At 39.1% G+C, this 27,617-nt stretch overlaps 1 protein-coding gene across 2 annotated transcripts; it reads right to left on the minus strand.

Annotated features, from left to right (window-relative positions):
• scai (suppressor of cancer cell invasion) lies at window positions 1–27,189 on the minus strand. Of its 2 annotated transcripts, none has more exons than XM_044334043.1 (17): window positions 26,848–27,189; window positions 25,367–25,491; window positions 18,376–18,471; window positions 18,017–18,103; window positions 17,110–17,208; window positions 15,382–15,478; window positions 13,122–13,220; window positions 12,726–12,878; window positions 9,795–9,896; window positions 8,663–8,764; window positions 8,138–8,216; window positions 7,413–7,512; window positions 7,128–7,209; window positions 6,944–7,016; window positions 6,544–6,717; window positions 5,638–5,738; window positions 1–5,157 (listed from the first exon to the last, which is right to left on the minus strand). In XM_044334043.1, the coding sequence occupies exons 2-17, from the start codon at window positions 25,471–25,473 to the stop codon at window positions 5,011–5,013; spliced, it is 1,698 nt and encodes a 565-aa protein (XP_044189978.1). In that variant the 5' UTR covers window positions 25,474–25,491; window positions 26,848–27,189; the 3' UTR covers window positions 1–5,010. The 2 variants fall into 2 exon arrangements, with proteins under 2 accessions (XP_044189978.1, XP_044189980.1); XM_044334045.1 differs by lacking the exon at window positions 26,848–27,189 and adding an exon at window positions 26,072–26,137.
• Window positions 27,190–27,617: the final 428 nt, after the last annotated feature.

Here is a 27,617-nt window from a genome sequence, read left to right on the forward strand (position 1 = left end):
TTGCTCGCATAAGTTAATATCTAGGTTTGCACAAGTTATCTTGTGTGTTCAAGAATTAGTGCAAAGATCTTGTGATAGAAAAAAAAAAGCTTATCAGCTTCCAGGACTGCAGGGCTCCATAACAATCTACTCTGATACACCAATCAGATTAGGTGAAGCAGGAAATGCCATTCATCATCACAATCAGTTTTACACTATTGCACCATGCTTCATATGCTGCAGGGTAGCTTATGTGAAATTTTCAAAATAAAATGAAAAGCAAATATTCACAAAACTGTCTGATGCATAATCCTGTTTCAAGCTAATTCAAATGGTACTCTTTTTTTTTTTTTTTTTGACGCTAATGATCCCACTGGTGCTGCATAATGAATGAACTGGTCATCTTCATGGTCTGGTCTGGTTTAAAATATGAAGCACAGAAGCCATCACTACAGCAAACGCTCTTAAAAGAAGCTAAAAGTGATCTAATGTCTTCAATTCTTTATCTAGCTGATTACAGTGTCACCACACTGATTGTGTATATTTTCCATTACATAATGCTTATTTTGTGCCATTAGGCCACAATATTTGCTCTTTTTATAGACTCAGGAAAACACCGTACAATAACATGTTATGAACATATAAACATGAGTTTCTGAGACTTAACATACCAACTTGTTAACATGCAATATTTGACATTTTAAATCAATACAATTTCTTCACTTCTTTTTTTTTTTTTTGCTGATATTCCTTTGTAAAGTAAAAAAAACAAAAAAAAAAACAAAACATGACTGGTGTTTCAATCCCCAACTGACAGCATCGTTTTAGAGCACCACTGGCTATAAAACACATTTTTTTTTCTAATTCTTTGACACACATAAACTAACATGTTAAAGTTGCCTATTCAACACGTTTAAAAAAAATCAGCCAACATGTTTTGACACATTTCAGGCAGATGCCGTTAAAAAAGTGACAGCGGATGAAAAGTTCCGATTGGAAAATGTTTGAAATCGCTCTTGACTTCACACTCTTTGTAAAAAAAAGGTCACCAGTGTGAAGGGCTGGCATGAACAACAATAGCATGGAAGGATTTTTCTCTTTTTTTTTTTTTCTTCCCCCTAAAAGCACAACAAACAAGATCATAACAATATTTAACTTCATAAAGTGCAAGCCTATAATATCTTAATCATCATAACTGTCAACACAAGGGAATGTAGTGGCTGATATTACAATGAAAATAGAGGAAAATGTAGAAACGTCTCACTTTCCCAGACAAATGTAAAATGGAGAAAACAGCGGTTAGTTTTCCTCTGCATCTCTTCAAGTCCTTGAAAAGTTGGAATGTTACATCATTAGAAAAAACGGCCAAAGAACAAACTGGCCACGTTAACGTTATTGGTTCGCTCTTTCTCGTTGTTCACTTCATATTTCAATTACACATTTTGATAGACTTACTAAATACTGAACAAACACATCTGTGCTGAAACATCGCTTTACATCATCTGTACACGCTCTAACATTATCAATAAATATAATAAACACTAAAAAATAGTGTTCTTATAATTAATGTCAATTCAAAAGTCTTAATTTCCACCAGCCGGCTAGGTTACTTCCTGTATCACTGCATCATTTTATGATTTTGGTCGAGGGCAGTTAACTGTCAGCTGGTTTCTATCAGCATCGCTACAATGTGCCTGTGCGATCACTCCTCTCTGCTGGTGCCAAAAATAAATCCCCAACGGCAACTGTGTCAAAGCCTGATATATCTTATTCCTCTGTGCCGTAGAGCTCCATTGTTGTCCAAAAACTACTGAAATCACATCAATGACACCACACACTGATGCACTGGGTGACATGTTCCTTCACTACCATGAACACACACTGTAGTTTATTTTGTCTTTATCCTACACACACCCTCCTGCTGCCAGAAATACTCACTAGAGCACCAAATGTGGATTAATCCACCGCTGAAAATAGTCCCCAACAAATGCACTATTTCCTCCTTGGCTTGTCAGACCGGCAGGGTAGAGACAAACCAGGGAGGAAGAGATATGGACTAATGCATTGGTCTTTTCATGGATTTAAGAAAAAAAACAACAAACAACAACAACAAAAAAAAGCCAAATACAGAATAATGCTCGCCTTATTGTTTGAGCTAGAGTCAATGTCATGGCAATGTGCTTGTTAGATTGTGAGACGTGTGCCAAGCTAATATTTTGGTCAAGGGAGTTTTAGTGTTCATTGTTTGGGAACCATGGACAGCAATGTTTGGTCAGCAGTTCTGGAGATACCTTATTTTGGACAAAAGTATTTGAGTATCAAAATCTTTAGAAATCTACTTTTCAGCAAATCAGCAATTTGATAACAATTCCGCTATCAGCCGTGATGAGTGTGGAGATGAATATGTATCCTGTGAGATTGCGCGGGGAATTTAATTTTGGCACCAGGGTGACAGCAGACTACTGAAGTCTTCTGAAATGCTACTTTCTACTGCAGAACAAGACTCAAACAGACTTGCGATCAGGTGAGCAGGAGTGAGATGCCACAATGTTTGGATGCTGCCTACATGCATACAGAGAAACTCAGCAGACAATAACACACCACGTAAAAGACAAAAAACAATATATGAAGCAAATGAAAAAGTACTTAGACCATGTCTCTGCAAGTGCTAGCTAGGATAGCGCTCATGCTATCTGAAAGTTAGGCTCAAATGCTCTGTAATGTGTTGCTATTTGAGAACTGAAAGTGGAGACAGAATCCACTGAGAGAGAAAGAAGGAAAAAAGATGATTAGGGTACTGGGCCATATAGAGCCCAAGGCATCATGGGATGTGTCTTTGACCGCTATACTTCAGTCACAAGAACAGTTACTCAGGTAGTCGGTTTAGACAATATGATGCTTTCTGTGATCCACTTTGAATCAGAAAATCTAAACTACCTACACACTACGATCATTTTCTAAGTATCTCAAGTGTTCTTGCTTGCATTAGCAACCACCATGACCTCATGATGAAGAGCATACAGCTGCAGCTCCTCTAACAACCACAAGATGATGGCTACAAGAAGTCTCAGACCACTCAAGCGTTAAGCTGCCAGTATACTCCCATTACAACTGAGTAGTACAAAACAACCATGTGCTTCTGTTTCACAAGCGAGACTGGTTGTCTCGTATTTAAACCTTTCCCAGCTTCCCAACATTATGTTTCTGGGCCACACCTCAGTCTTGGCGGTCGTGCTAGAAGGTTATTCTGAGTTTCAATTCACAATGACTGAGCTCCATTTGGCTGTGTGGGAGCGCTGCTTGTTATGTAGGAACACTTAAATGGAGTGCAGGCAGCACTGAATCTCTACTGGCTGATAATCAAACTGGCACTGTGCTGGTCGGGTTTTTGGAGCGCACCAATGAAAGGCACTCTGTCAAGCCTCCAGTGTTTGGGTCAGTACGTGTGAAAGTAAAAAAGTTAAAAAAAAAAAAAAAAAAATCTTCAAGTTCTATCTCAAGACACAAAGCAAATAAAAATCCACAAAGGTCACAGTTGCAATTTTCCACAGTTAAAGTTAGCCATGGTGGTTGCTACTTGCTCATCCCTACTCGTCTCCACTCAGGCTTCCTCTCTTTTTGTGTTTTGTGGTTCCACTGACTGACAAATCTGTATTCTTGAAGGTGAACGGCAGAAGAGTCAAATCAATGTAACAGACATGTTTGGAAAATAACATGACTGCAGGAAGATGAGTAACGCTGCCAATGGTTTTCTATTCAAGCTACTCAACTGGCAGGTCACATGATAATCTTGACATCGTAAGGTTACACAGGTGATTTGGATAGTCATGTAAGTAATATGCTGAATGGTGCATGTTAGTGGAAAAAAAAAATGGTGTGCATACCTTTTCTTTAAGTCATCTCCTCTAATCTCAACCTAGATTGTCTTCATTTGGTGACTCAACTACAAATGCACAGGCCCATGCAAGCTTTTGAGTAATTCAACACATGCACTGGCTCCATTTACCTCCCTATGGCATGCCACTTTAAAACCTGAAACCCTTTTATAGAAGGATTTCTTTTGTACCCTTGAAGGTGGAGGCCATACTTATGTGGATAAAAACTAAACAGATACATTTCTTTGCCTTTTTGCATGCAAATACAGCACAGTGATATCAAAAAGGGATAAATACCACTTTCAAAACACACATGGCTTTTTTGAATGATGTATGATTAAAAGGTGTTAAGTGGATTGCTGGTTGATGACATGAAGGAGTGTGATATTTTTACAACTAATTATGGCCTACAGCAAGCAACAGAACTCGCAGAACAAACCTCATGCAACCTCTGCCTGCTACAAGTTCAGCTGTTGGGCAAATACAAAAATCCAGACCAGTAATTATATTTTTTGGTGAAATCTTTCAAATTCCAACATTGTAACTGTTTTTAACATTTACTGATGCAGTGAAGGGATTAGTTCAGCACCACCCACCACGCTTTGCCTTCATGCAGATAGATAAAGTCACACCTGGAAGAAGCCCAGGTTCATATTCTCTATCCTTGAGGCTTACACAACCTTCATTCTAATAAACAATGGTAAATATTACTTAAAAAAAAAAAACACCACCAAGACAACCAACTTCACAATTATCTGACACGAGGAGTGAAGTTACTGGCTGCAGTTTTAAACTTTTGCGTTTGAATGGGGAATGGTGAGTGGAAGAGTTATTCATAGCCTCTTATCGGTTGGTTATGTCTTATATGATGGTTAAACTCACGATGCAAGCCGCTGAGACTCAAAAATGGGGGGAATTTACACTATATTAAACTCTGACTTACCTATGTGAACATTTTGATGTTGCACTACATTTTGCACAAGTAACAGTTAAATGCAGGACATGAATTTGTATGTGTGAATCAGTTATTGGATTACCTGTAAAAAAGAAAAAAAAAAAAAAAAAAAAAAAAGAAAAGCAACTGCAAGGGCTGTGGCAGTTGAGTCCTATGTGTCTGTATGTACACGTTTTGCCATTTTCGCCCTGTGCGGAGATGTTAGTAGGCCTCCAGTGAATCATCCCAAAATAGGCTCTGCACGTCCAGCATGGTGGCCAGCTCCAATATATGCTTCTGTAAAACGCTGCTCTCCACTGTGTCTTGTTTGGGGAGCTCAGGGTACGACTCTGGGAAGCTCCGCGCCTCCTGCAAGCACGACATTAAATATATATGAATATCACAACAAACACTAGAGACTAGCAGACATGTTTTTCCATTATTACTGGCTGCCATTAACTGAGATACATTTGCACCATCGTATTTGCACACTTCATGACCTTGGAATTATCAGCTTCTATCTGCATGTGATGTGGATCAGCAAACCAGCGTATAGGTGTATTAACAATGACGTGCAGTAGATTGTGATGTACTGTGGGATGCACTTAGCTCTAAATAGATGCTCTGAAGTGGTGTTAGGATGAGTGTGCGTCGGTTTAAGTGTACTGTGTGTTGGCATTTTGCAGGGACACACTTTCCTGCGTACCTAATGGTGCATGAACGTGACTTAAGTGCTCCAGACTGTGGGTACTGGGACAGACCCTATTCTTACCGTACCATGCATTGCATTTTTGGCATTTAAATAAACAATGCAACTTCTTTGGGGTAACTTCAGCGGCAGTGACTTACCCGGAAGAGTTTATGCAGTCTCAGTGCAGCTGAGCAGAAAACGAAACGGATCAGCAGCAGCCGAAGGAACTCGTCACCGAAGAATTGCAAAAAGGCTTGATCTGTGAAGAAAGCCAGATACAATAAGTGCTGAGACAAGGAGATGACATTTTTGATAATCATTTACACTTAAATCATTTGTCAAGCAAAAATAACAAACATTCACTGCTTTCAGCTTCTCAAAAGTGAGGATTTTCACTGGTTTGAATAGTTGCTCTAACAAAACCAGTACTATGAAGACTGAAGTAGTGACGGTTTTACAGACTAATGTCTATACAACCATCCAATACCATTTCAGAGCTATCAGTTCCAGAAAAAAGACTGAGTGAGGCTGTACTTGAGCTAAACGCTACCATCAGCATGCATCAACATGCTCACAATGACGATGCTAGCATGCATATGTATTTACCATGTTCACCCTGTTGGTTTAGCATGTTAGCTTGCTAATATTTGCTAATTAGCATTAACCACAAAGCACAGCTGAGGTTGATGGGAATGTCATTAGTTCTAGAGATATTTGGTTATAAACTACAGGAGTGGACAAAATGAGATTTTGACCAGATGATGGCGCCAGATAAAAAGTCAGGAGATCAAAGTTCTTACTATTCATCCTCTAAGGAAGTTTAATGTGTGAACCAAATTTCATATCCATCCATCTAATAGTTGTTGAGATATTTCAGTCTGGATTCAAGTGCTGCTGGACTGACTGACTGACATTGCCGTACCTGGAGCTGTACTGCTAGCATGGCTAAAAAAAAAATGTTAAAACATGCATGAAAACAAATGATCCACAGTCCAGTCTAATGTCATACTCTTCATAATATACTAGCAGACATAAAAGAATGGATCAGAGATACTGTATGCTACCTATGGTCCGTGATCGAGTTATCATCTGGCCGATGTCATGGTAGACTTTGCAAAGGAATTCTTGAGCCCTCTCCCACAGTCCTCGCCGCACGTTGTTTAATCCGCACACAGAGGAGAAAGCCAAGAGTGGGCTGTAGAGGAACAGAGTGAAGAGACTCCCACGCTGAGACTGATCTGAACAGGTAAGAAGACACACGGTCAGAACATACGACACATTTTATCTGGTCACATAAATACCGTGATCTGAGTACATCACAAAAATACATAAACCAGTAAAAACATTTCATTTACTTTAAGGTAATATTCTAGATTTTTCTTATCATCAACAAATCTCATGAAAGACCACAACCAACAAAGAGACTTTTGCTGTAATGATTTGTTGTTGTAGAGTGACACACACCTTGTACACTCTTGGGATATACAGTAGGTGATAGTAGGCACACCAGAGGCTGGCCAAACAGATTTGTGAAATTCTATTAACATAAGCAAAAGACAGAAAAGGTTATATGAATGAGAATATACATTCTTAGAGTGATCACATGATACAGATATTTTTTTTCAAAGAAATACACGTGTTCAGGTACCTTGTAGGCTGTGCTGTTTGAAGAATCCACAATGACAAATAGTGGCTTCCGGGTGAAAGGGAACAAGTCTCCAGGATGAAGGCTGCAACATTGTAAGCATTATTCAGTGTCAGGAAGCTCCATTTATATCCCAGTAAACTCATGGTGAGCTTGCTGGGAAAGAAGATATATGAGTAGTTTCTCAGGTTGTGCACACAGTTAGAGTTACTAATCTGAACTTTAGCTTTTCCTAAAAAAGTTAACTGAACATTTGATGACATCAGACATGATGAGTTAGTTTCTCACCAGTGCATTTCTTTCTGGGCCTGATTCCTCTTCTGCACCGTCTCTCCATTCACCACGTCTCGATTCGTATTCGTGAGAACTCCTCCAAAATCATATGGTCCTATCAGAAACACCCACAGATAAAAGCTTCATTGCTTCAACTTGAAAAGACAGATTGTGACATGTAGATCGTTGTAACTCTACATGATGTGTGTATGCTTTTAACACATGATGAGGTCACTACATCCAACTTGATGAAGAACATTCTTTTTTAGATTGTGGTTTTACAGATTGCTTTGACAAATGACTTGACACTAACAAACAAAATGTTTCTGATCTGACTTTAGTTTTTTTTCAGTCTGTTTTGGCTTTCAGTCCACACTAAGGTGGCATTTTTCACACCAAAAAACTCAAAAACACGGACGTCAGCCTGCTCACATGCAGTCAGAGGCCATCTGGCAGAAACTTATGAGCCCACATCAAATCACTATTTCATGCTGGTTCAATTGTATGATGGGAAGTTTTACAAAAACAACTTGAAAATGTTTTCACATGTTAACAGTGTTTTCAGTGTGTACATAGTCTCGGAGGCTGAATGCTGTGCTCAGATGTACACTAAAATGTAAACAATGCACATGTACGCCTTCTAATTTGTAAATGTATAATAATATAATATTAATATATATACATACTTTTGATTGGTGGAACAACAGTGGTAGACTCTGTTCTAATAAATGTCATTTTACCTTCATAATCTGAATGTCCAGCAGGGAAGACTCCAGTAGCTGACAGGTAGACGAGCAGAACGCTGTTTGCAGGCAATTCCTAGAAATTAAAGCAATGAAAAATAAAAGATAATGTAGCTAAGTAATACCACTATATCTATGATATATGATATGACTATGATATGAGTGCAACATATACTTGAAAGGCTCAAATGAAATGACTAAAAATAGCTCATGGCTAGGGATGCAGAAGATAACCTATCCAAATATGGGTGCCCAATAGTTCAAATCTCCCCTAGTCAGTAAATAACTTGACCCTTAAGACAGGATGACCTCCCAGCTCATGTATCTTACCATTAAAACAATGTTTGGATGTTTACATAAAAACGGCAGAGGAAAGCTGAGAATCAATCAGTAACAATGTAACGCAGCAGTGTGTGTAATACTTGAAGGTGACATATCTTGACAACTTTGCATGTCTAATAATAAACTATTAACTTAAGTGACATTTAACCGGGAGAGGTTAAGATTGAAGTCAGTACTGACCTTAAAAGAGGCAGACAAGAAAGTAAAAAGCTGGCTGAATGTTGGCTTGTAGAGCAGATACTTGTGAGGGTTTTCTCTTTTAGCTGGCTTCTCATTGGGCTCCTGTGGAGAAACATTTCAAATAATTATCCTTCATATTTTCAAGTTTATTTGATGTACAACAGGCTAATCAGTCCTCTCGGCAGCAGTGGAAACCAACTAAGTACATTTACTCAAGTACTGTACTTAAGTTTTGAATTTTCTGCTACTTTGTACTTTCTACTCCACTACATTTATCTGACTGCTTTAATTACTTTACAGCGGTCCCCGAACTTCACATGAAATCAGTTTGTAGTTGTGTCTGTTTGTCCTGTTTCAGATGTCTATGAGTTGTTAGCCCCTTTTAACTTCGTTTCAAATTAATAAAACCCAGAGAGGGAAAACTGAAATATTTCACAAAAACACAAAGATGAGAGAAAAGGTCTGGAAAATGAGTCCAAATGTATCAGAACTTTCTTCTTCTTTCCAACACAAACTATCATCTGACAGTCGCTCAGATTTATCTGGTGACTCTTATTAAGTCCTGAAGATCCAATAATGACAACAAAATGCTGCTTATGCACTTATTCATCAGTATTATTAATGTACTTCATTAAACATATTTGTAGTCACAGCCCAGTTTTCTGCAAAACAGGTACTTTTACTTTTAATACTTTGAGTAAATTTACTTGTTAATACTACTTCTATTTTTACTTAAGCGGGACTTTTACTTGTAATGGAGTATTTTTACATTGTGGTATTTCTACTTTTACTTATAAAGGATGAGTACTTCTTCCACCACTGTCTCTAGGAGGGTATCCATGCAGTTATGTGTTCATTTGTTGATTAGTCAGACTCCAGCGGGGAATGATGCAACTCTGGAGGGAACGATGCACTCAGTTATAGCTAATTACAGGTCTGCTATCACGGACTAAAACAAGGTGACATACAGGCATTTGCTACCGACTGGTCCTGAGAGAGACTGCATTATTTATGAGACACAACATGTTTACTGTTGCCATGGTGAGAATATTCTGCTCTGAGTTTTGACATTCAAATACTAAAATGAAAAAGAGGATTCACATGAGAAAAACAACAACACACTGAAACTCACCAGCGTTCCTTGTTTAGAAGTCTGTGTGGCCAGGTTGACGGGTTCCCTCTCCAGAGCTTGAAGCATGCGGAACATGTCGATGGTTAACTCGCTGAACTTCACCTGAAAAAAAAGGAAGAAAGCAAGACTCAACTTATTATTAAGAGATTTGTGGATTTTAGGCAGTGTCATGGTGTTTTTTACAACACAAAAAATTAGTTTGAAGGCTAAAAACAATAGTTTACTGCATTCAAAGACAAATCAGGGCTAAAAACTAAGAGAAAAAAAAGGCAGTAAAAATCCTCTCAGAATTAGTTGAAACAGGGATTTTATTTTTACGTCAGTGTGGTTTTACAGCCAGCAGGGGGCACTGCACCTCCCAACAGGAGATGAGGTGTTATACAGTACAGACGCCTCAGATCAGACACACAGAGAGCAGAGAGGGTGAGATAACATCTCCGTAACACCTGAATGTGTGTCAGGGGAATAAACTATACACTTCCATGGACACAGAGCTACTGTCAGCTAAAAAAGTGGGACTTTACCACTTTCTCAAACATGAATGACCTTTCTTGAAATTTCCTTACAAATGTAAATGTGTGATGATGGTTGTTTGAATGATATGTATTCTGTAAACTGCCTGCATTATAACACAGCCTGAAAACACACACAGATGTGGTTTACATGCACTTTACCTCCACTGCCTCCCCAAAAATAACTGAAGGGCCGACATCAAACAAGTTTCTGGTTCATGTTGTGAGTGCTTGGTGCTTCACATTTGCCTTACTTCATGTCTGCTTGCTCCTTGACTGACCTGGAAATCAATCTGGTCCACCATAATTAAGGACGTCTCAAAAAACCCCTTTTTATTGCTCAGGGGGATTGAGGATGGAGGATTGAAGAGGGTTGGGTGAGGATACGCGACAAAGTTCTTTGAGGAAGTCTTTTATCAGACAGATGATCAGGACATCATCGTTTTATACCCAGACAAATGACAGACTCTGGGATCATTTTATTCCCAAGTGGATGTGTAGTAACTTTAGGATGACTAACAAAACAACTTTCATATTGTTTCTGTGTCCCATCATTCATGAAGATTCTCCTTTAATGAAAGCCTGCATCTTTGGTTCATAGTCAGGAAGAGCAGACAAGTCTTTGACATGCAGTCTTTGATCCGTAAACACATTTTCTCACATGCGACACTATAAATCAGTCACTATTTTAATATGAACCAGAATTCACTTCATCACTTCCATTTTCCCCCTTTAGGCTGATAAATTATTTCTACATGTAATCAGGCACTCTAATTATAACATAGACTATCAAATGATGAGCTAAAAAGCAAAATATCTATCAATGCTGGTGCAAATAATTATTATATGTAGAAGTGGCTCATGTACATGCAGTGCCTGAGAAGGGAGGTCAATGTACAAACTGTGCAGGATGAATACAGGGTTAATTTAGTATGTGCAGATGCTTGTCAGTCCTTTTTAAGACTAATAATCAACATCTATTTTACATTATGCATCTCATGTGGGATGCATAAAGACGCTGGTCAGGAAAACAAGGAGACATTTAAGACAAATGAGAAGCATCCTTAGAAAAGTGTCGCAAAAGCTAAATGTGCAGTGTGCTCCATAAAATGTGTATTATACTACAACTATATGGTGACCTTTGCTTTCTCATCATATTGCTTTGTAAAGATTTACAGGGAGGGGAAGTGATAGAGCTGCCCTTTAGTAGTAGGGTTCCTACCTCAGACAATTCATATCCTGTATGTATCATTATTTTTATTAGAAAAATCAGTCAGTGAAGATATGAATGAAGATTCTGCTCTGGTAGAAGCAATGTCTTGAAAATGTAGGTGAACACTTCCCTTCCCCATAGTGTTGTGTTAGTGTTATGACCAGAGTGGAAATGCAGATCTGTGCGTCAGACAGTGGATCGAGAAGTAGCTGACAATTAAACAACAGGTCTACTGCAAGAACGTTTTATATCGTTATCCTAAACCTCTCTGCAAGGTTTGCTCGTACCATTGTTCTATGTCAAATTTATCAAACTCTCTTAACTACACAAACTTGTTGTATGTTTCTTACTTTAACCTGACGAGTGTTACAGGTGGTCTTCCTCTGTCAGATGTGATGAGGATGTCAGGTGCTTAGTTAAATCAGCAGCCATGATGTAGTTAACATCACACTGATAATGCCATGAAAACATGATGTTTCTACAGTAGCCCAGAACGGACAAACCAAACACTGTCTCTAGAGAGGACCTTTTGTGTTTTTTGTGACCACCGTAGGTTCTCCTACATGCTTGGAAGGGGATGGTGAGGGGTATTCATTTGGTTGCAATCTGCAACCTCACTGCTAGATGCCACTAAATCCTGAAAAAAACAAACAACACACCAGTCCTTTGAGTCAAACAGGAACTTTTACTCCTGTTGAGAACTGCAGACCATCTGTGTGTGATTAGTGCATCAGGCCTGGAACACTTGTGAATTTCCTTCATACCTCAAGTTCACTTCAATCACTCGTACCTGTAACAGATGAATGAATGTATTCGTGTGAGTGGTTCTTGCATGAGACCCATTGGCTCTATCTTTATTGTTGTTATTTTGTTAATGAACGGCAGCTGTCACAATACTACTGGCTGTGGTTAGAAACAGTGGGTTACAGTTTGAGGAGCGGTACATGGCATGCACCATCTATCAAAAGTTGGTTTACACAACTGACATACAGTACTTCACCCATACTGTAGTACAGTAGTGAAAATATCAGCAATAAGCACGACAGAGCTGCAGGTAAAACTGACACTGTTCTAAAGTGAAAAGCGTTCAGGGTTTTTTTTTTTTTCCTTTCTCCAACATCATAGGTTTTTCTCCAACCAGATAAACAACTGTGTCTATGTGTTTGAAGTGTTAGGAACTGTAAATTAGAATTAGTGGGTTAAAACCTGGTTGTTACAGTTGCCGATGATTAGTGCATCTGCAAGGACGAGCTGCCCAACCACCATGCCTTGTTCCAGGGGAGGCACACTTCCCTCCTGCAGCCGGTTGCTGGTGACGACGACAGAATTGTTGTCATTCAGTACGACCACTGGGTCAGCCTGTTGTACAAATGGAGAGAAACACCAGTCAGCAGACAACTCACAAAAAGGAACTTCTTTATTTACCTGGCTGTCTTTCCAGAAAGGTGAAAAGTTGCACTAATGTTAGAATTTTTGTCTTACCCAGCCACAGACTACACAGTTATGGGACACATCGAATAAAACCATTTTGTAATATGCATGTTGGGTAATAAAACAAACAGTTAACGTTCTGAGTTACTTTATTTTTGGAGAGTGTATTACCTCTACAAAAGCTGCAACTTCCTGTAGCACTAGGTTCCATTCCAATTGGTCCTCTGTGTTGAATCGCTGGGTGTAATCTTCGATTTCCTCAGATAACTCCTGCAGGTAGCAGACAGGTAGGAAGATGCATATTTACAAGTATACAAACACTTTTTTCAGACTACTGATTTATAAAAGAAGGTCTCATGCACATTACAGGATGACGGCCAACTTCCTCCAGTATTCTGAAAGGGGAAACTGGGAAACTGAAACGAAGTTTTAGTTTTCCTCCTGAAGCCAGTGTCACCAATCACTTCCAGCTGCCTGGATTCTCTTATCCAGCTGTTTGTGTCTCTGTGTTATTACGTGGCATCATATGGGCTTCATTTGTAAGAATTGTGAAAAGACTGCTGATGAACAAAAGACGGATAAAAAAAACCAAGGTGTACCAATGATGGAGATGGCTAGGTGGCTAAGTTATAACACAATCACTGATTTCCCCATTGTTAATTCAAACCTCCATTCAAATTAAAGCAATTTATACAACAAATGTGTTTCATCTTCATTCAAAAGTTATATGTAGTCACTTTAAGCAAGAATGTTCCCCTTCATTCAATCAGTGTGCAGAACACACACATCTTTCATGTCCAGGTGCTGAGTCCAAAAAATTGTGGATACTTCCTGCATCCTAGGGACTTGCAACACTGTCAAATGCTCCCTTTCAAAATGTTTTTCTTTATTACATTTACAGAGAGTACAACATTATTAGCCCAAATATCCTATTTTTTTTAAAAGGAAGCATTTGGGACTATGGGATACATCACGGATTTTCAGAGTAACGACAAACAGGCGTTTTGACGCTGGGGCTCGATGTTGTATATGTACTGTATATGATCTATCAGGTGTCTGTTCTCATAGCCACTAGTGAGATTACCATTACAAAGTACCAATATTTGTTTGTGTGTCCAGCACTGTAACCAGGTGGTCTTGGGCCAGGCTGGTCTAACTGACCCACTTCTCCGCTAAGGAAAAGCAGGATATTTTGGACATTCAAGTTTTTCCAAGAAGCATGAGAATAAAGCCAAGCAGCTCTGTCTTCCAGGTAAGATGCAGGCCATGGTGCAGCTGCCTTCTAGTCAGACTTTCACCCAGGTGCCTTTCAGGTCCAACCCAAACCTCCCATGTGAGCATCTCTGAACAGCCGCAGTGCTCAGGCTCTTGTTGCAACATTCATCAGAGCTCTTGATACCAAAGCTATCTGGCCTAAAAGGCCAGGACTATGCCATCTCAAAAATGCACATATTAACTATTTATTGCTATCAGCAGTCTTCTCAATGCTAAAACATTTTCTTCCATTTCCTGAGGCCATCATGTACTGTGAGGAAGGACAATATGACCATGGTGGCCTTCATCTGTGATCAAGGGCAGCTGTGTTCCCATCATTTGCACATGCAGGTAGACTAATCCATACTGTGGAACAATGCAGGGTTCAGATTTTAGGTGCAGATCTGCTGTCCGGGGCAATTCCCTGCACAGGAAATGGAAGATATAGTAAATCAGATCTGGGCACAGATTGCAAAGGCAGTCGTGTTTGTAGAAAGACTGGAACACACCACTGACAGTAGATGCATCCATACAGGTTAGGGGTGTAATGGTACGAATTTTCACTGTGTATACACTACTTTCTACTGTTGGAGTCCACAGCTGACAGTGATGATGCAATATGATGATGATTAGTGATTGTCTTCTTGTCAAATTCTTACATAAGAGTTCTATCTGGAAAGTTTTTGCAGTGAGCCAGTTCTTGTTGCGTGTTAGCTGTTGTGTTACCGTTACATCTTTTCAGAGAATACATTTCCTGTACTCGCCTCAGGATTATGGAGGAATTGTTTACCTAATTTGAATCACTCCTCACTGGCCGTTCATGCCCTGGCTGGCAGAAGCAGCTACTCTGTGGCTGTTCATGACACCTCCCTCTGTGCAAGGACCTGCTGTCTCATGTCATACAGAGCTGCTTGGCTCATGAGTAGTGCAAGTGTTATACAACCGAGACGGAGAGAGCGTCCTCCACCAGGTCCCTTAATAACTGTAAGTTGAGAGTGTTTGAGAAACGGTGAAAATCCTTTCCAGTGTGTAATTTCAGCATAATCTTCTTACAGGAATCCCAGGTGTCTCCATATCCAATAGTGTGACATTGAAATGAATGCTATGAATGCTACATGGGGTACACAGGGGCGGGGATGGTGTTTATGATACAAGTCATAAAATTTTGCTTCCATACCTTCACCAAAACTTTGACTAGGTCCATCTTGTTGAGCAGTAAACAGACGACTATGTAGCGAGCATAATATCGAAGCTTCTTCACTACTAATTCTGGCCTAACAGAAGATGAGAGAAGATAAGAACTTGTGAGGTAAAACAAATCCACAGTAAAGTACAGTCACATTTCAAGCTTTGTTCATTAAGGCATAACAGCTTATGGTTCACTCATCAATCTGAGGATTACAATTTGTGTTTTTACATACGACTGGTTGTTGTCTGTGGTTGAGAAATTTTAAGAAATACCCTAGACTTGAAATTTGTTGAACATATTCATAATCTTTGGAACAAGAAAAGTGTTGTTTGGCTTCATTTTTAAAACAGCAGAATATATGAGGAGTTCACAATTTTTTCTAGATGTTCACCCATAGACCATATAAAAATATCTAAAATAAAACTAGGCTACTTTGAAAAAAAATCTAAGTAAAGTCTATAGTGCAACGACAATAAAGTCAGTACTGGACTTCCACTGTCAGCGCTTGCGTGACAGTAGAGATGACATGGCGTCTAGGCTATGTGATGATGCAGTAAATGGAGGTCAGGGGTCGCCTCCTTCCCTACTTGCAGATTTGCAGAGATGTGGGTAAAAGAGGAGCGAGACGCCGCAAATGACCCCTCCACAGGAAAGCATAAATAAAGACAGAAGTCCATCATCGAAGCAGACTGTTTTCTTAGTCTGACAGGTAGGTACATACTGTAGCCTTTTTATTTTTATAATGACGGCACATTGTGCTACTGCATGTTGTGATTATTTTGTATTTAATATTGAAGTTCGCCTCGCGCTGTGCATAGAGCTGAATTAAACAGGGACTTGCAAGAATGACTTTAAGTGTATTGGCACGTCTGGCCAAGTGGTGCTATCCACAGTACTGAAAGGAGCGTTGAGGGATTTCATTCTGGTATTTTAAATTAGCATTTAACCTTTTGTTTTGTTGTGTACGATCTATGTGTCTGCATGAGGAAAGACAAGACGTGAACTTGACATCACATCACTGAGAGTGAAAATATTGCACTACTTGATGATTTTTTTTTTTTTTTACAGATTAAAATATTTCTGCGAATGCAGTGGTCAAGTTCAAGTTTCTTAATTATTTTATTAAAGCTCATAATTATTTTATAAATGTTACTGGAACACCTGCAAGAAAAAAGTCTAATATGCTTCATAGTCTATATAGGCCCACTGTGGCTCTGATTTATTTTCATGAATAACATCTGATTTTTTCACAAATGGCGCCCTGTATGTAGGTCTGCAGCAGCTAACTTCACTGATGCATTTCATTCATTTAGTTAGTTAGTTACCTGTCAGAAGGTTAAAGCTGCACTGATCAATATTTTTATATTAACAATAGATTCAATTACTATGTCAGATATGAAAGGGATCACAGAGAGGCCTTTCAGTGTCTTTCAGCTTATTATTTTGGTTTTCTGGCCCACAAACTCTGATCAACCTTGTTTCCAGCAGCAGCAGCAGGAAGCTGATATGTACACATATCAACTTTAAAAGGTGATAATATTGTGTTTACAGCTTCTTCCACTCTGCACAAGTAGTAAAAACAAATCGATTAATGCAGCTTTAACAAAATGGAATGTCCATACGATTTATTATATGCCAAGTAAAGGCAACTACAGTAGTTAGCAGCAACTAACAATATTTTAAGAACATTTTTTAAGAAGTGTTTTTGGAACTTACCTGTCCTCTTTGTTGACCTGAAAGTAGTAGGATCGCTGACGGATGGCTGAGTAGAATGAAAAGGCCTCATTCAGGTAACTTGTTTCTGAGGTACGAAGGCTGTCAATAAAGATTAGAAAATACAAAGTGTATTACTGTCTCTGCGGAGCACATTTCATCTGCGCTTGTGTGCGCAAATGTGAATACATCTAATCAGTTAGTCGTGCATTCAAATTAACTTTAATTATTTGTGCCATAACTCTTGTTTTTGAATATTTGTTTGAATTTTATACATCGATGAGAATTCATTTAATAATAATAATAATTTCGTTATTAAAGGACCAGTGTGTAAGATTTAGTGGCATCTAGTGGTGAGGTTGCAGATTGCACCCAAATGAATATACCCCCCTCACCCTCTCCTTCCAAGTGTGTAGAAGAGTCTACAGTGGCCACGAAACTCGCGAAAACGCAAAAGGCCTTCTCTAGAGTCAATGTTTGGTTTGTCCGTTCTGGGCTACTGTAGAAACATAGCGGTACAACATGGTGGGCTTATATCTCCCTATGTAGATATAAAGGGCTCGTTCTAAGGTAACAAAAACACAATGATTCTTACTTTCAGGTGATTATACACTAATGCACATACTTATGAATATCATATTCCATTTCTGCCTTTCTGATAGATGCCACTAAATCTTACACACTGGTCCTTTAAATTAAGGTAATGTATTTTTGTTCATACACCCTCAAGCTGCCCCACTTGCAGGCAAACTCTATTATCTCAGAAATTATATCGTGACCAAAAGTTGTAGAATGATTTATAGTTAGAGCCTTAACTATTTGCAGAAGTATTCTGGCCTTTTCTCTAATATCAAAAACTATTTGAACAGTGAGACCGTGATGCATGCAGCTGAGACACAGTGTGACTTACTAGTAGTGGTAGTAAAGCTGTCCAATTTTGGATGCTACTTCCCCAATTTGCCATCTCTTCAGCCCGTAGCGACTGTCCAGAACCTGCCTGTCAATAAATAAGAAATTATAACACTGAACACCAGACAATGATGTCATTTAACACCTGGCAGTGACAGAACATCTGGTAAACACCTATTACATGTACATCTGTCTTTGGGCAAAACTGTGAGCACTGTATATGTCTCAAAGCTCATTCAAACAAATTGATTCAACTCCGAATGGCCACCCTTCACTTCACAGAAACACAGCATTCTTCATCCATCCATTCTGACTTTGCAAACACTTTGAACTATTACAATAGTAAGAGATGGAAATAACCTGTGCTGCTGCTGAAATTTCCACAGCTTAGTGTAGACATCAAATGTCCGTCCAAAGTAGGACTGCCACTGCTTGTGTCCATACTGAGGAAGGTCTCTGCAGCAAAGAGCACAACAGACAGAGGAGAGATAAGAAAATGTCAAATACAGCCTGCAATTAATTTCAGGAAATACAGTTGTTTGCATTCATGGTGCTTTAGTTCCTGTGGGTGAGGAGAGTTTTCAGACTTTTCTACACATGATACCGGTGAATGACTTTGGAACATCCAAGGAAGAGCCTTGACCTTTTGGTCCTTTACACTAGTAGTCAACAATTCAGTCACTTTTCTTTATGACCAGGAGATTACTCTACACAGTAGTGACATTAAAACAGACCTCAAAAACATATCCAAATTAAGACTTCTACACTTCAGTGTCAGCTGAAGTATTCAAAATCATGTGATAAAAACTTTACTCATGGTGCCCACTTTGTTAAATGTTTTTTTTAAATCATAATATCTCTATGTGAGAATTTTGTAAAAACAGGATTTTGGTATACAAAGAAATACAGAAATTCTCGTTAGCAAATTTTAAAAAGAAAAAAAAGAAAATAGTATGGGACAATAAATATTTACTGTCCTGGTATCTATGAATTCCTGTCTTCCAATAATAAATAGAAATCCTTATTTCATTTAACCATGTTATCTTTACAAAGCCCTAATTTTTTTTGCATGAATTCATAGTATTAAAGGAGCCCAAATGAACATTGAACATGAACATGTTTTTCTTGCTGTAATCATTCCTCCTGTTCATGCTGACCATTAGAAGATCCCTTCATAATATACTTATAATGTCACATTTAAAGGGTAAAGTGGGGAGGAACAGGAGGAATGATTACAGCAAGGAAAAAACCTATTTCACCGTTCATATGGACACCTGACTGTTGACCCGTCCTTTAATGTACTACAAAAGACCATACCATTACTGAGTAGTTGCCAGGCGGCATCTGATCTGATGAATCCATTCATCTATCACATTTCATGACTGTAACAGTAGAAGGACAGGAGAAGATGCAACAGCCAGCTGGATTTTTTTATTTCGGGTTGCAGTGCTTGTTTTGCTGCAACACATGGGATTCAAATGTAAGCCATAGAGCTCGTCCGATATATTGATCAGTCGATATTTTCAGTTTAAAGTTATATAGGCAGCATTTTGTATATATTTGATCCTTTTGTTTAACTCAAGGTTAATATATACGTACATGTTAGTGGGTTTTTTTATTTATAGTTATTTATAATTATGAAATTCCCAGTGAAGCTTACTGTTTCAGTACACTGACTAAACTGTAAAATATCATACCTCTGTCACAAGTGTTTGATAACCACATTTGAGAGATCATTGCAAAAAATGTGCGTTTATGTATATATACAGTATAAACAAGATTATCTGCAAATATATTGATATCGGAATTTTTTGTACTCCCTAATATTGGTGATGGCATCTGTCCAAAAAATCCAGTATCAGTCAGGCCCTGTAAGGCCAGTCAGAATACTCAGTGTGAACGCTAAAAATCATTTCACATGGCTCTGAGTGTGTGAGCCCTTTAAAAACGGGTGCTTTGAGCTGATGATCGTGCCGTTCTGTCGGTGATACAAACACGACCAGAACGCAGCATCACTTCTGACTAATTCACCACAAACCCGATGTGTCACTCAGCTGAGATCATAACAAACACGACGTACCAGGAGTGGGTGTTTGTCTGTCTAAATCGATTTATCGTTTCGTGCATTCATCTATCAATCAAGCTCCGGGCCTGACGCTTTTCTGTTTCTCTGTCAGTGTTGTCGGTGTTATCCTGTTGGCTCACCAGATGACAGGTTCACTAGCTCAGCAGGAAAACTGCTACTCCAGATGGCCGGTCTGTCTGTTTGCACTCTACAGTCTTTCTGAGCGTATTGTGATTTTCACGGGAACCATATCAGAACAAAAACATTCAAGATCATTTAACACACAAGAGTCAACCTGAGGATTTGATCTAGAATTCAAATATAAAACATCCTGCTAGATTCAGGTAGGAACCACCTGAGTAGTCTTAAGAAGATTGATGCAGTTTCAGTTTTGAGGCAAATCTGTTATTTATTTGTTTTCAGTGCTGGAATCAGTGCCAGCAGCAGCATTTTTTCAAAAATTTGAACTGAAGAAGAACAATGATATTGAGATTTTAGGTTTCCTAATGCCATCGATTTAACAAAGACAAGGTGTCTCCTGCATTCTATGATCACATCCTCACAACCTACTGCTCTCTCAGCAGGTGAGGCAGCTCTTCATATCACCGATGAATGGAAATTCTGAGAGATCACAATGATGTGCACGTATATGGTAGATTCACTGGAATTTTAATAGTTTATTAAATTATGTATTTAATATATCCCTGACATATGAAACAGACTGACACAAAGAAAAAAAAATTAACTTAGAAGTAGGTGGGAAAATAAAACCTATTAGTGTTTTTTAATATCTTATTTATATTTCTAAATCAAGTTTAAATTCTGTAATATGTTGGACTGGACTTGAAACAAAAATTACTAAATGAGGAAAGCAATTATTTACAAAAGAAATGCTGGCAGGTAAGGTTATTATTTGTGATACTAAATCACCTTTAATTTAACCTTTTATATATTTTAATAATAGAATAATCGCATAAGTCAATTTTCAAGCAAAAAATGCCAAAAATGTGATGGTTCTGAGTTCTTAAATGTGAAAATGTGCTCCTTTTGTCTTCTTACATTATAGTAAATGGATTCTCTTTGGACTTCGGACAAAACAAGACATGTGATGACTCTAGGAAATCATGATGGGCGTTTTCACTGTTTTCTGATCTTCTATAGACCTCCTCCAGAGCCACAGAAGACATGATACAAGTGTTTTCACAGTAGCACTCCTGCTAATGACTAAACTGATGTTGATGTGTATCAGTAAAATGTTTGCAACACTGAAAACTGAGAATCTCATTACGAGTATATTACTGACAGCAGCAGTCAAGCATTTACTTTACATAGATATGTCAGTAGGTTACAGTACCAAATGAATTTGTTGAAGCCAGTGTTCAACTGTGCATGTTTGTGGTTCAAAATACTAACAGTGTCTAAGATACAGAAGGATAAAATGTATTCCAATGGAAAGCTTTTGATAGTAAGTTTAAACCAGATCGATGGGCAGAAAAAGGAAAAAAAACAGCACTCCTGTTTTGGATACCTGCAACTAAGAGTTTACTACCATAAAGAAATGAAACATACTGTACACCAGTTCACAGATATGGAGGGACATTCTCTGGATAAAATGCAAGCAGTTAAATAGACATCAGATATTTTGGAGAGAGTGTGGATTCTTTTATATGGATCGCTAGAGCTGAGATGATTATCTGATTTATCCATTCGTCGATAGTCAGAAAATGAATCAACAACTATTTTGATAATCAAATTATAGTCTAAGTCCCTTTTCAGGTGAATATTTGTTCCAGCTTTTTAAACGTGACAGTTTGCTGCTTCTCCTTGTCCTTTATTATAGTAAACTGAATTATTTTGGTTTTGGATTGTTGGTCTAACCCTATCCCTTTTTTTTTTAATGTGTTTTCTCAATAAGTCAATTGAGAAAATAATCAGAAGATCGATAATGAATATAGCCCAATCATTGGTTGTAGCCCTCTAGATATTTCACTCTGAAGAACTGTACTAGGAAACCATAGATATGTTGTTAAAATGCCATTAATAGCAGGTATTACAGGTGATTACAAGAAAGTAGGGAAAAGTAGCTTCCTTGACTCAGGACCAACAACTTGTCATTTTTGAAGAAATCTTCTTGATGGAGACACCACATGTTTTGACACTACAAGACGGAACTGGAAGAAAATGGGAAAGTGGACTTATGGGTGACTGACAGAAATATATCTCTCAAACTGTTGACATTTTTGTTACTGCTATTATTTAATATTGAAAATGTCTCGCCGATAAAAAATTCTGAGTGACAAAAAAAATAAATAAAGATGACAGTATATAACTGTGATAGTGGAGCATCGGTTAATCTACAACCATTCACAATTAGCCTATTAATATAAATAGGTCAGTGATGTTCAGCTGGTAATTGCTTCAATTACATAATCACAAGGAGAAAAAAAAGAAAAAAAAGAAAAAGGTTTCAATTTCCAGATCAGGAAAGTAGTCAAATATCTGCCATAAATAGAAGCTGGCAGAATGTCAGTGAAGCAGGCGTACATGCTGTTATGTTTATTAACAGTTCTGCCTGAGGAAGAAAGTGCCACTAAAGCCAATAAAGATGGGAGATTAAATTCCACTGTGTGGATATTTATCATCTCACAACAAAACGTCACAAGCAGATACAGGATTAGATGGGTGCTTTGGTGGGAACACACATTAATAAATGGTTCCTGCTCCTCATAAAAGACAGACAAAGGGGATGAGGAAAGTTTGAGTTCTACATGCAGAGGTTCTTTCAAAAACTATCATTGCCAAACCCTGTATTATGTTCAATGACAACATATTAAAGTCAATTCATTTTACAATATCTGTACATTGTAGTTGCACATTTCCAGGTCTATATTTATATTCTGGAGCTCTACTGGAATATCTTTGCATGATTTACATTAAAAAAACTCCTTATTTAACTCATACTGGCCCTTTATGCGGCCCCTCAGTTCAGCCATTTAGCTCCTGTCTCTTTGAGGCCCCGCCCCTCCTGATGAGCTCACTCTGTGCCGATTGGCCAGCTCTTGGAAGCTGTCCCTCAGGAGGCTTCTGCCAACTCCAGAGGGTACGTCAACAAACTATGAAACTAACTGTAGTATTGGGATTTCACTACTTTTTCTTGTTCTTTACTCAAAATGTCAACTTCTCATAAAAGATCCGTACAAGTTTGAGCCGAAGCTGTCGACAACTCTCCACCGCTGTCAGTCTCCTCCGCTGCGCTTCACACGCACACGGAAGGCTCAGACCCGCCGCGGTGAGAAAGAGCAAAGTAACAGCGAGACAGCAACCATAAATGACAGCAAAACGCAGTAGAGACTGTCTTTATTTATGTTATTTACTTAATTTATGTGCACTCTGTTAATTTGAGCTCAGTGTGTGAGAGTCTCTGCTATAGCCGCGGTGTTGAGCGGAGGGGTGTGGGCGTGTTTGTGCTTTAGAAGTAACCGCTCTGAAACAATTGGAAAATAATGTTTTATTGATCTGATTCACCGGCTTTCTCGCTACCGGCGCTCCCTCTCTTCATTCACTCTCTAGCTCACATGACCCGCAGCTGCTCTCTCTCTTTTTCTCTCGTCTTTTTTAAAATGAGTCGGGAAGCCAACAGAAAAGTCTAACTTAATTTTTTATGTTGTCAAACAAAGAGAAATGTCCTCCCCTCGTCCTAGTGACGTCTTTGTCCTCCCTCATGGCAGAGTTTACAGCTCTGATCAGTCTGATCTTCATCACGCATCTGGAACACCTGCATGCTATATAAAAGCACACACGGAGGCGGAAGGACGGACCAACTATTCATACATTGAATTAAAATGTGCTATATCATGATAGGTATCGTTATCAGGATATGAAATGACCTATATCGGGATATGAGATTTTGGTCATATCGCCCGGCCCTACTGGACAACGGAAACAACACATGGAAAAACCATAGCAACAACCTTAACAACCAAGGCTACGGAACGACAGTTATGGGCATGTGCAACGAGCTGATGTCAGCTCGTCAGCAAGGCAGAAAAAACATTACAAACTAAGCTTTCAGAGCAGGTTGAAGGCCTGACTTTTGACTTGCAGGGAGCATTTCTACATACCTCAAGTTTTGGAAAACTTTGACCACGTTTAACAACATCATAACAGGATATAAATAAAAGAAAATTTCAAAAAGCAGAATATGTCCCCTTTAAGAGGATACCCTAATTATCTTCTCCTGATGTTTATTCTGGCACGTAATCTCGGGGTATCTGCAGATACTGAGAACCTCTCCGATACCATTTCCCAAATTTAAAATCTGTATAGCTCACTGCACAGGAATGACATATTTTCATATAAGATAACAAGAGGCCAGGGACCGCACGAGATTCAGCAAGTGACTGAACGAAAGGAATGCACTTGAATTTTCTCTGAGCTCAGCTTAAATCTCAGTTTTACACATCCATCCACCTTCCCAACCTCCACACCCTTATATAATGGACACACTACTTCCTCCAGGGGCACTAGACATAAATTGTGTGCTGCAGAGTTATCATATATGAATGTACTTCCTCAGAGTACTGGGCTAGAATTTTAGATACACCCCCCTGGTGCATCTTTTGCATGGAATAAATTTCTCTTCTTGGCTTTCTACTTGCAAAGCTTTTATTGCACTTACAGTAAGGTAATGACAGTAGTTATCATCAACTTGAGAACTAAACCTGGTTCACTGTCTCTCCTCTGCTGCGCTGTGTTCACAGAGGTGATACACAGAGAGTAGAGGAGAGTAGCGCGACAATAACTGAGAGCAAAACGCAGTAGAGACTCTTATTGAGCTGAAATGAAACGAGTGCACATAAATTTGTTAAATAACATAAATAACATAGTCTCTACTGCGTTTTGCTGTCATTTATGGTAACGCTGCTCTCCTCTGCTCTGTGTTTCACCACAGGTGGAGATGAGCTCTCCATGTGTGTGCTGCACACACAACGGAGCAGAGGAGAAACAGTGAATCAGGTGAGGTACGCAAGTTGATAACAACTACATTCATTACTTTAAGTGAAATAAAAGCGTTGTGAGTAAAAAGCTAAGAAGAGTCATTTATTAATGTAATCTGCACAAAAGATGAACAGACTCCAAATGATGAAAAATATTGCCGTAAAGACTGGGATGAAACAGTATACATTTTTCTATCATCACATGATATATATCATATCTCACAGCCCTAATGCTTGATTACAAAAAGAAGCAACACAGCAGAGCAGATTAAATACAACAAAAGCTGACCTTAGCCCATTGAAGAGTTGTTTGGACTTGTCCAGGAGATAGCAGAAATCTGTGACAGTCTTCCTTTCGCCTAATGGAATATCATCCTCAGTCTCAGCTCCAGTCATGACAGTGACTTTTCACACCTGATTACCAAAAAAAACAAAACAGAAATAGTGTATATAGACTGTGGGGGGTACTGCATTAAAAAAACAATTACTGGTTAGTTATAAATGGTTAAAAATAGTACAACATGCAGCAAACACAGCAAATCTGTACCAATGTGAACGACTGATATGTTCAAGTTAAATAAGACATGCATTTCAATTAGTGAGAAGAGACTACTGATATCTAAGTAGACGTCGCTGGTTGCAGAGTGTCTTACAGGTGCCCTACTTACATATGAATAGAAATAAGAAACTATGGAGGAAATGCGTCACATGGTCACCTTTTTTAGGTTGACCTGGGCTGTCCCAGATTTCATTTTCACAGTGACTGCAACCTCCAGTACGCTAAGATGGTGCAATCAGGTCAAGGCAGCACACAGTCAGGTCACATTTTTCACCTAAATACTAACTTTATTAGAACCATTTGCAGCCAGTAAAATGTTTATTCTGCCTCATGAGTGACTGACTGTATCATGACTAGCTTTAGGAGATGTGTGTGCCTATTTATGTATGATGGTGGGAGGCTGTTAGTGTCGCCAGAGAAAGCCTGCAGGATCACCTCAGCTGCTGTACATCCCGAGTACTATCTCCAACCAATGCACTACTATAAAACCTCCAGCATGCGTATATCCTGTTATCCTTCATTAGGGTCTGATATACTGTAGCTATACCTCAATAAACGCTTCTCGCCTCGGACATATTGTTCTAAGATGATAAAAAAAATATGCAGGTATTTTCCTTGCAGGACTGAACACTTCACATCCCACAGCTCTCATTCAGTTTACGAGAAAAGAGCTCACGCCGCCGCGGTTTTTGACGTGAACATGACGGGACGTCTGCGGACGCAACGATTGGAGAAAGAAACTACAATGAGCCGTGCACGGCGAGACAGGACACATACATGAAATACTTCTTAATGAAGAAAAGCATGTCACAACAAATGTGCAGAAAATAACAAGGACTCGGTCAATGGTTGCTAGTTGTGAATTGTTTATTATTTAATATCCATACTGAACGTGTAATGTAAACTACTGTGACAGTGATGCCCTCGAGGTAACATTAATCTACCAAACTAGCCACTAATGGGACCAAGCCTAATTTAGCCGTAAGCTATGACATGGCTAATGCTCTGTATCTAACGTTATATCAGCCTTCCATCATCCCCAACATCGTTCAATTAAAGTCAGGACACGACTCCATTAACGTCACAACTAAATAAACACCTGGACAACAAACGCTGACGACGATAACCAGTAATATGTGTCAGTTACACCGCCTGGTTAACTTACATCAGTTTGAACCTCCCTTGCTTGTGTAATTCACATTTGTTCCTACCTCGCCAGCCGGATAACGTTGATGGTGAACAGGACAGAGAACCACAGAGATGCTTCTCACAAATCAGTGCAAAAGCCACGACGAGCTGTGTCGGTGAAGCGGCGCCTTTCTTGGCATCTCACTGCGTGACTGACACCCGGACCGTTGTCTGCTGAGCCTGTCCTCCAGCAACCTGCTGAAGCCTAATGTTACTCCGTATGAAAGGCTGTTGTCCCGTAGCAGGCACAGAGGCTTGGGAGGCAGCGGGAGGCAGTGGGAGGCAGGGTGAGGAGGTGAGGAGGTGAGGACAGCTGCTGGCTCCGTTCCACTACAACTGGCTAGCTACTTCTGGGTCAACATTTTCAAAATAAAAGCGTCTTTTGCTACTTCTTCTTCTCTTATTGTTTAATGGCGGTTTGCGAACAACTTTCAGCTGCATTACTGCCACCTTCTGGATTGGAGTGTGGATTAGAACAATTATTATTCTATTACATAAAAGGTATACTATGCAGGATTTGACGTTGGTGTTTGAAAAGACAGAGTTGAGAGAGATAGAGATAGAGAGACTTTTAATGCCCTTTAATAAAAACCAAGGCACTTAAAAATAACACCAGGTATAGCTCCTACCCATTGAGAGAAAGTAACATAAACCAAAATCACACCTCACAGACACCCTTTAAGCCATCCACCAATCACGCCTCAAACACATGCACACACACCCCTCACCCGCACCGCACATGTTTGCATACACACCCACACAGTCTCAGGAAATTTGCAGAAAGGACAGCAAT

This window comes from Thunnus albacares, chromosome 18 (assembly GCF_914725855.1).
Source record: "Thunnus albacares chromosome 18, fThuAlb1.1, whole genome shotgun sequence".
NCBI lineage: Eukaryota > Metazoa > Chordata > Actinopteri > Scombriformes > Scombridae > Thunnus > Thunnus albacares.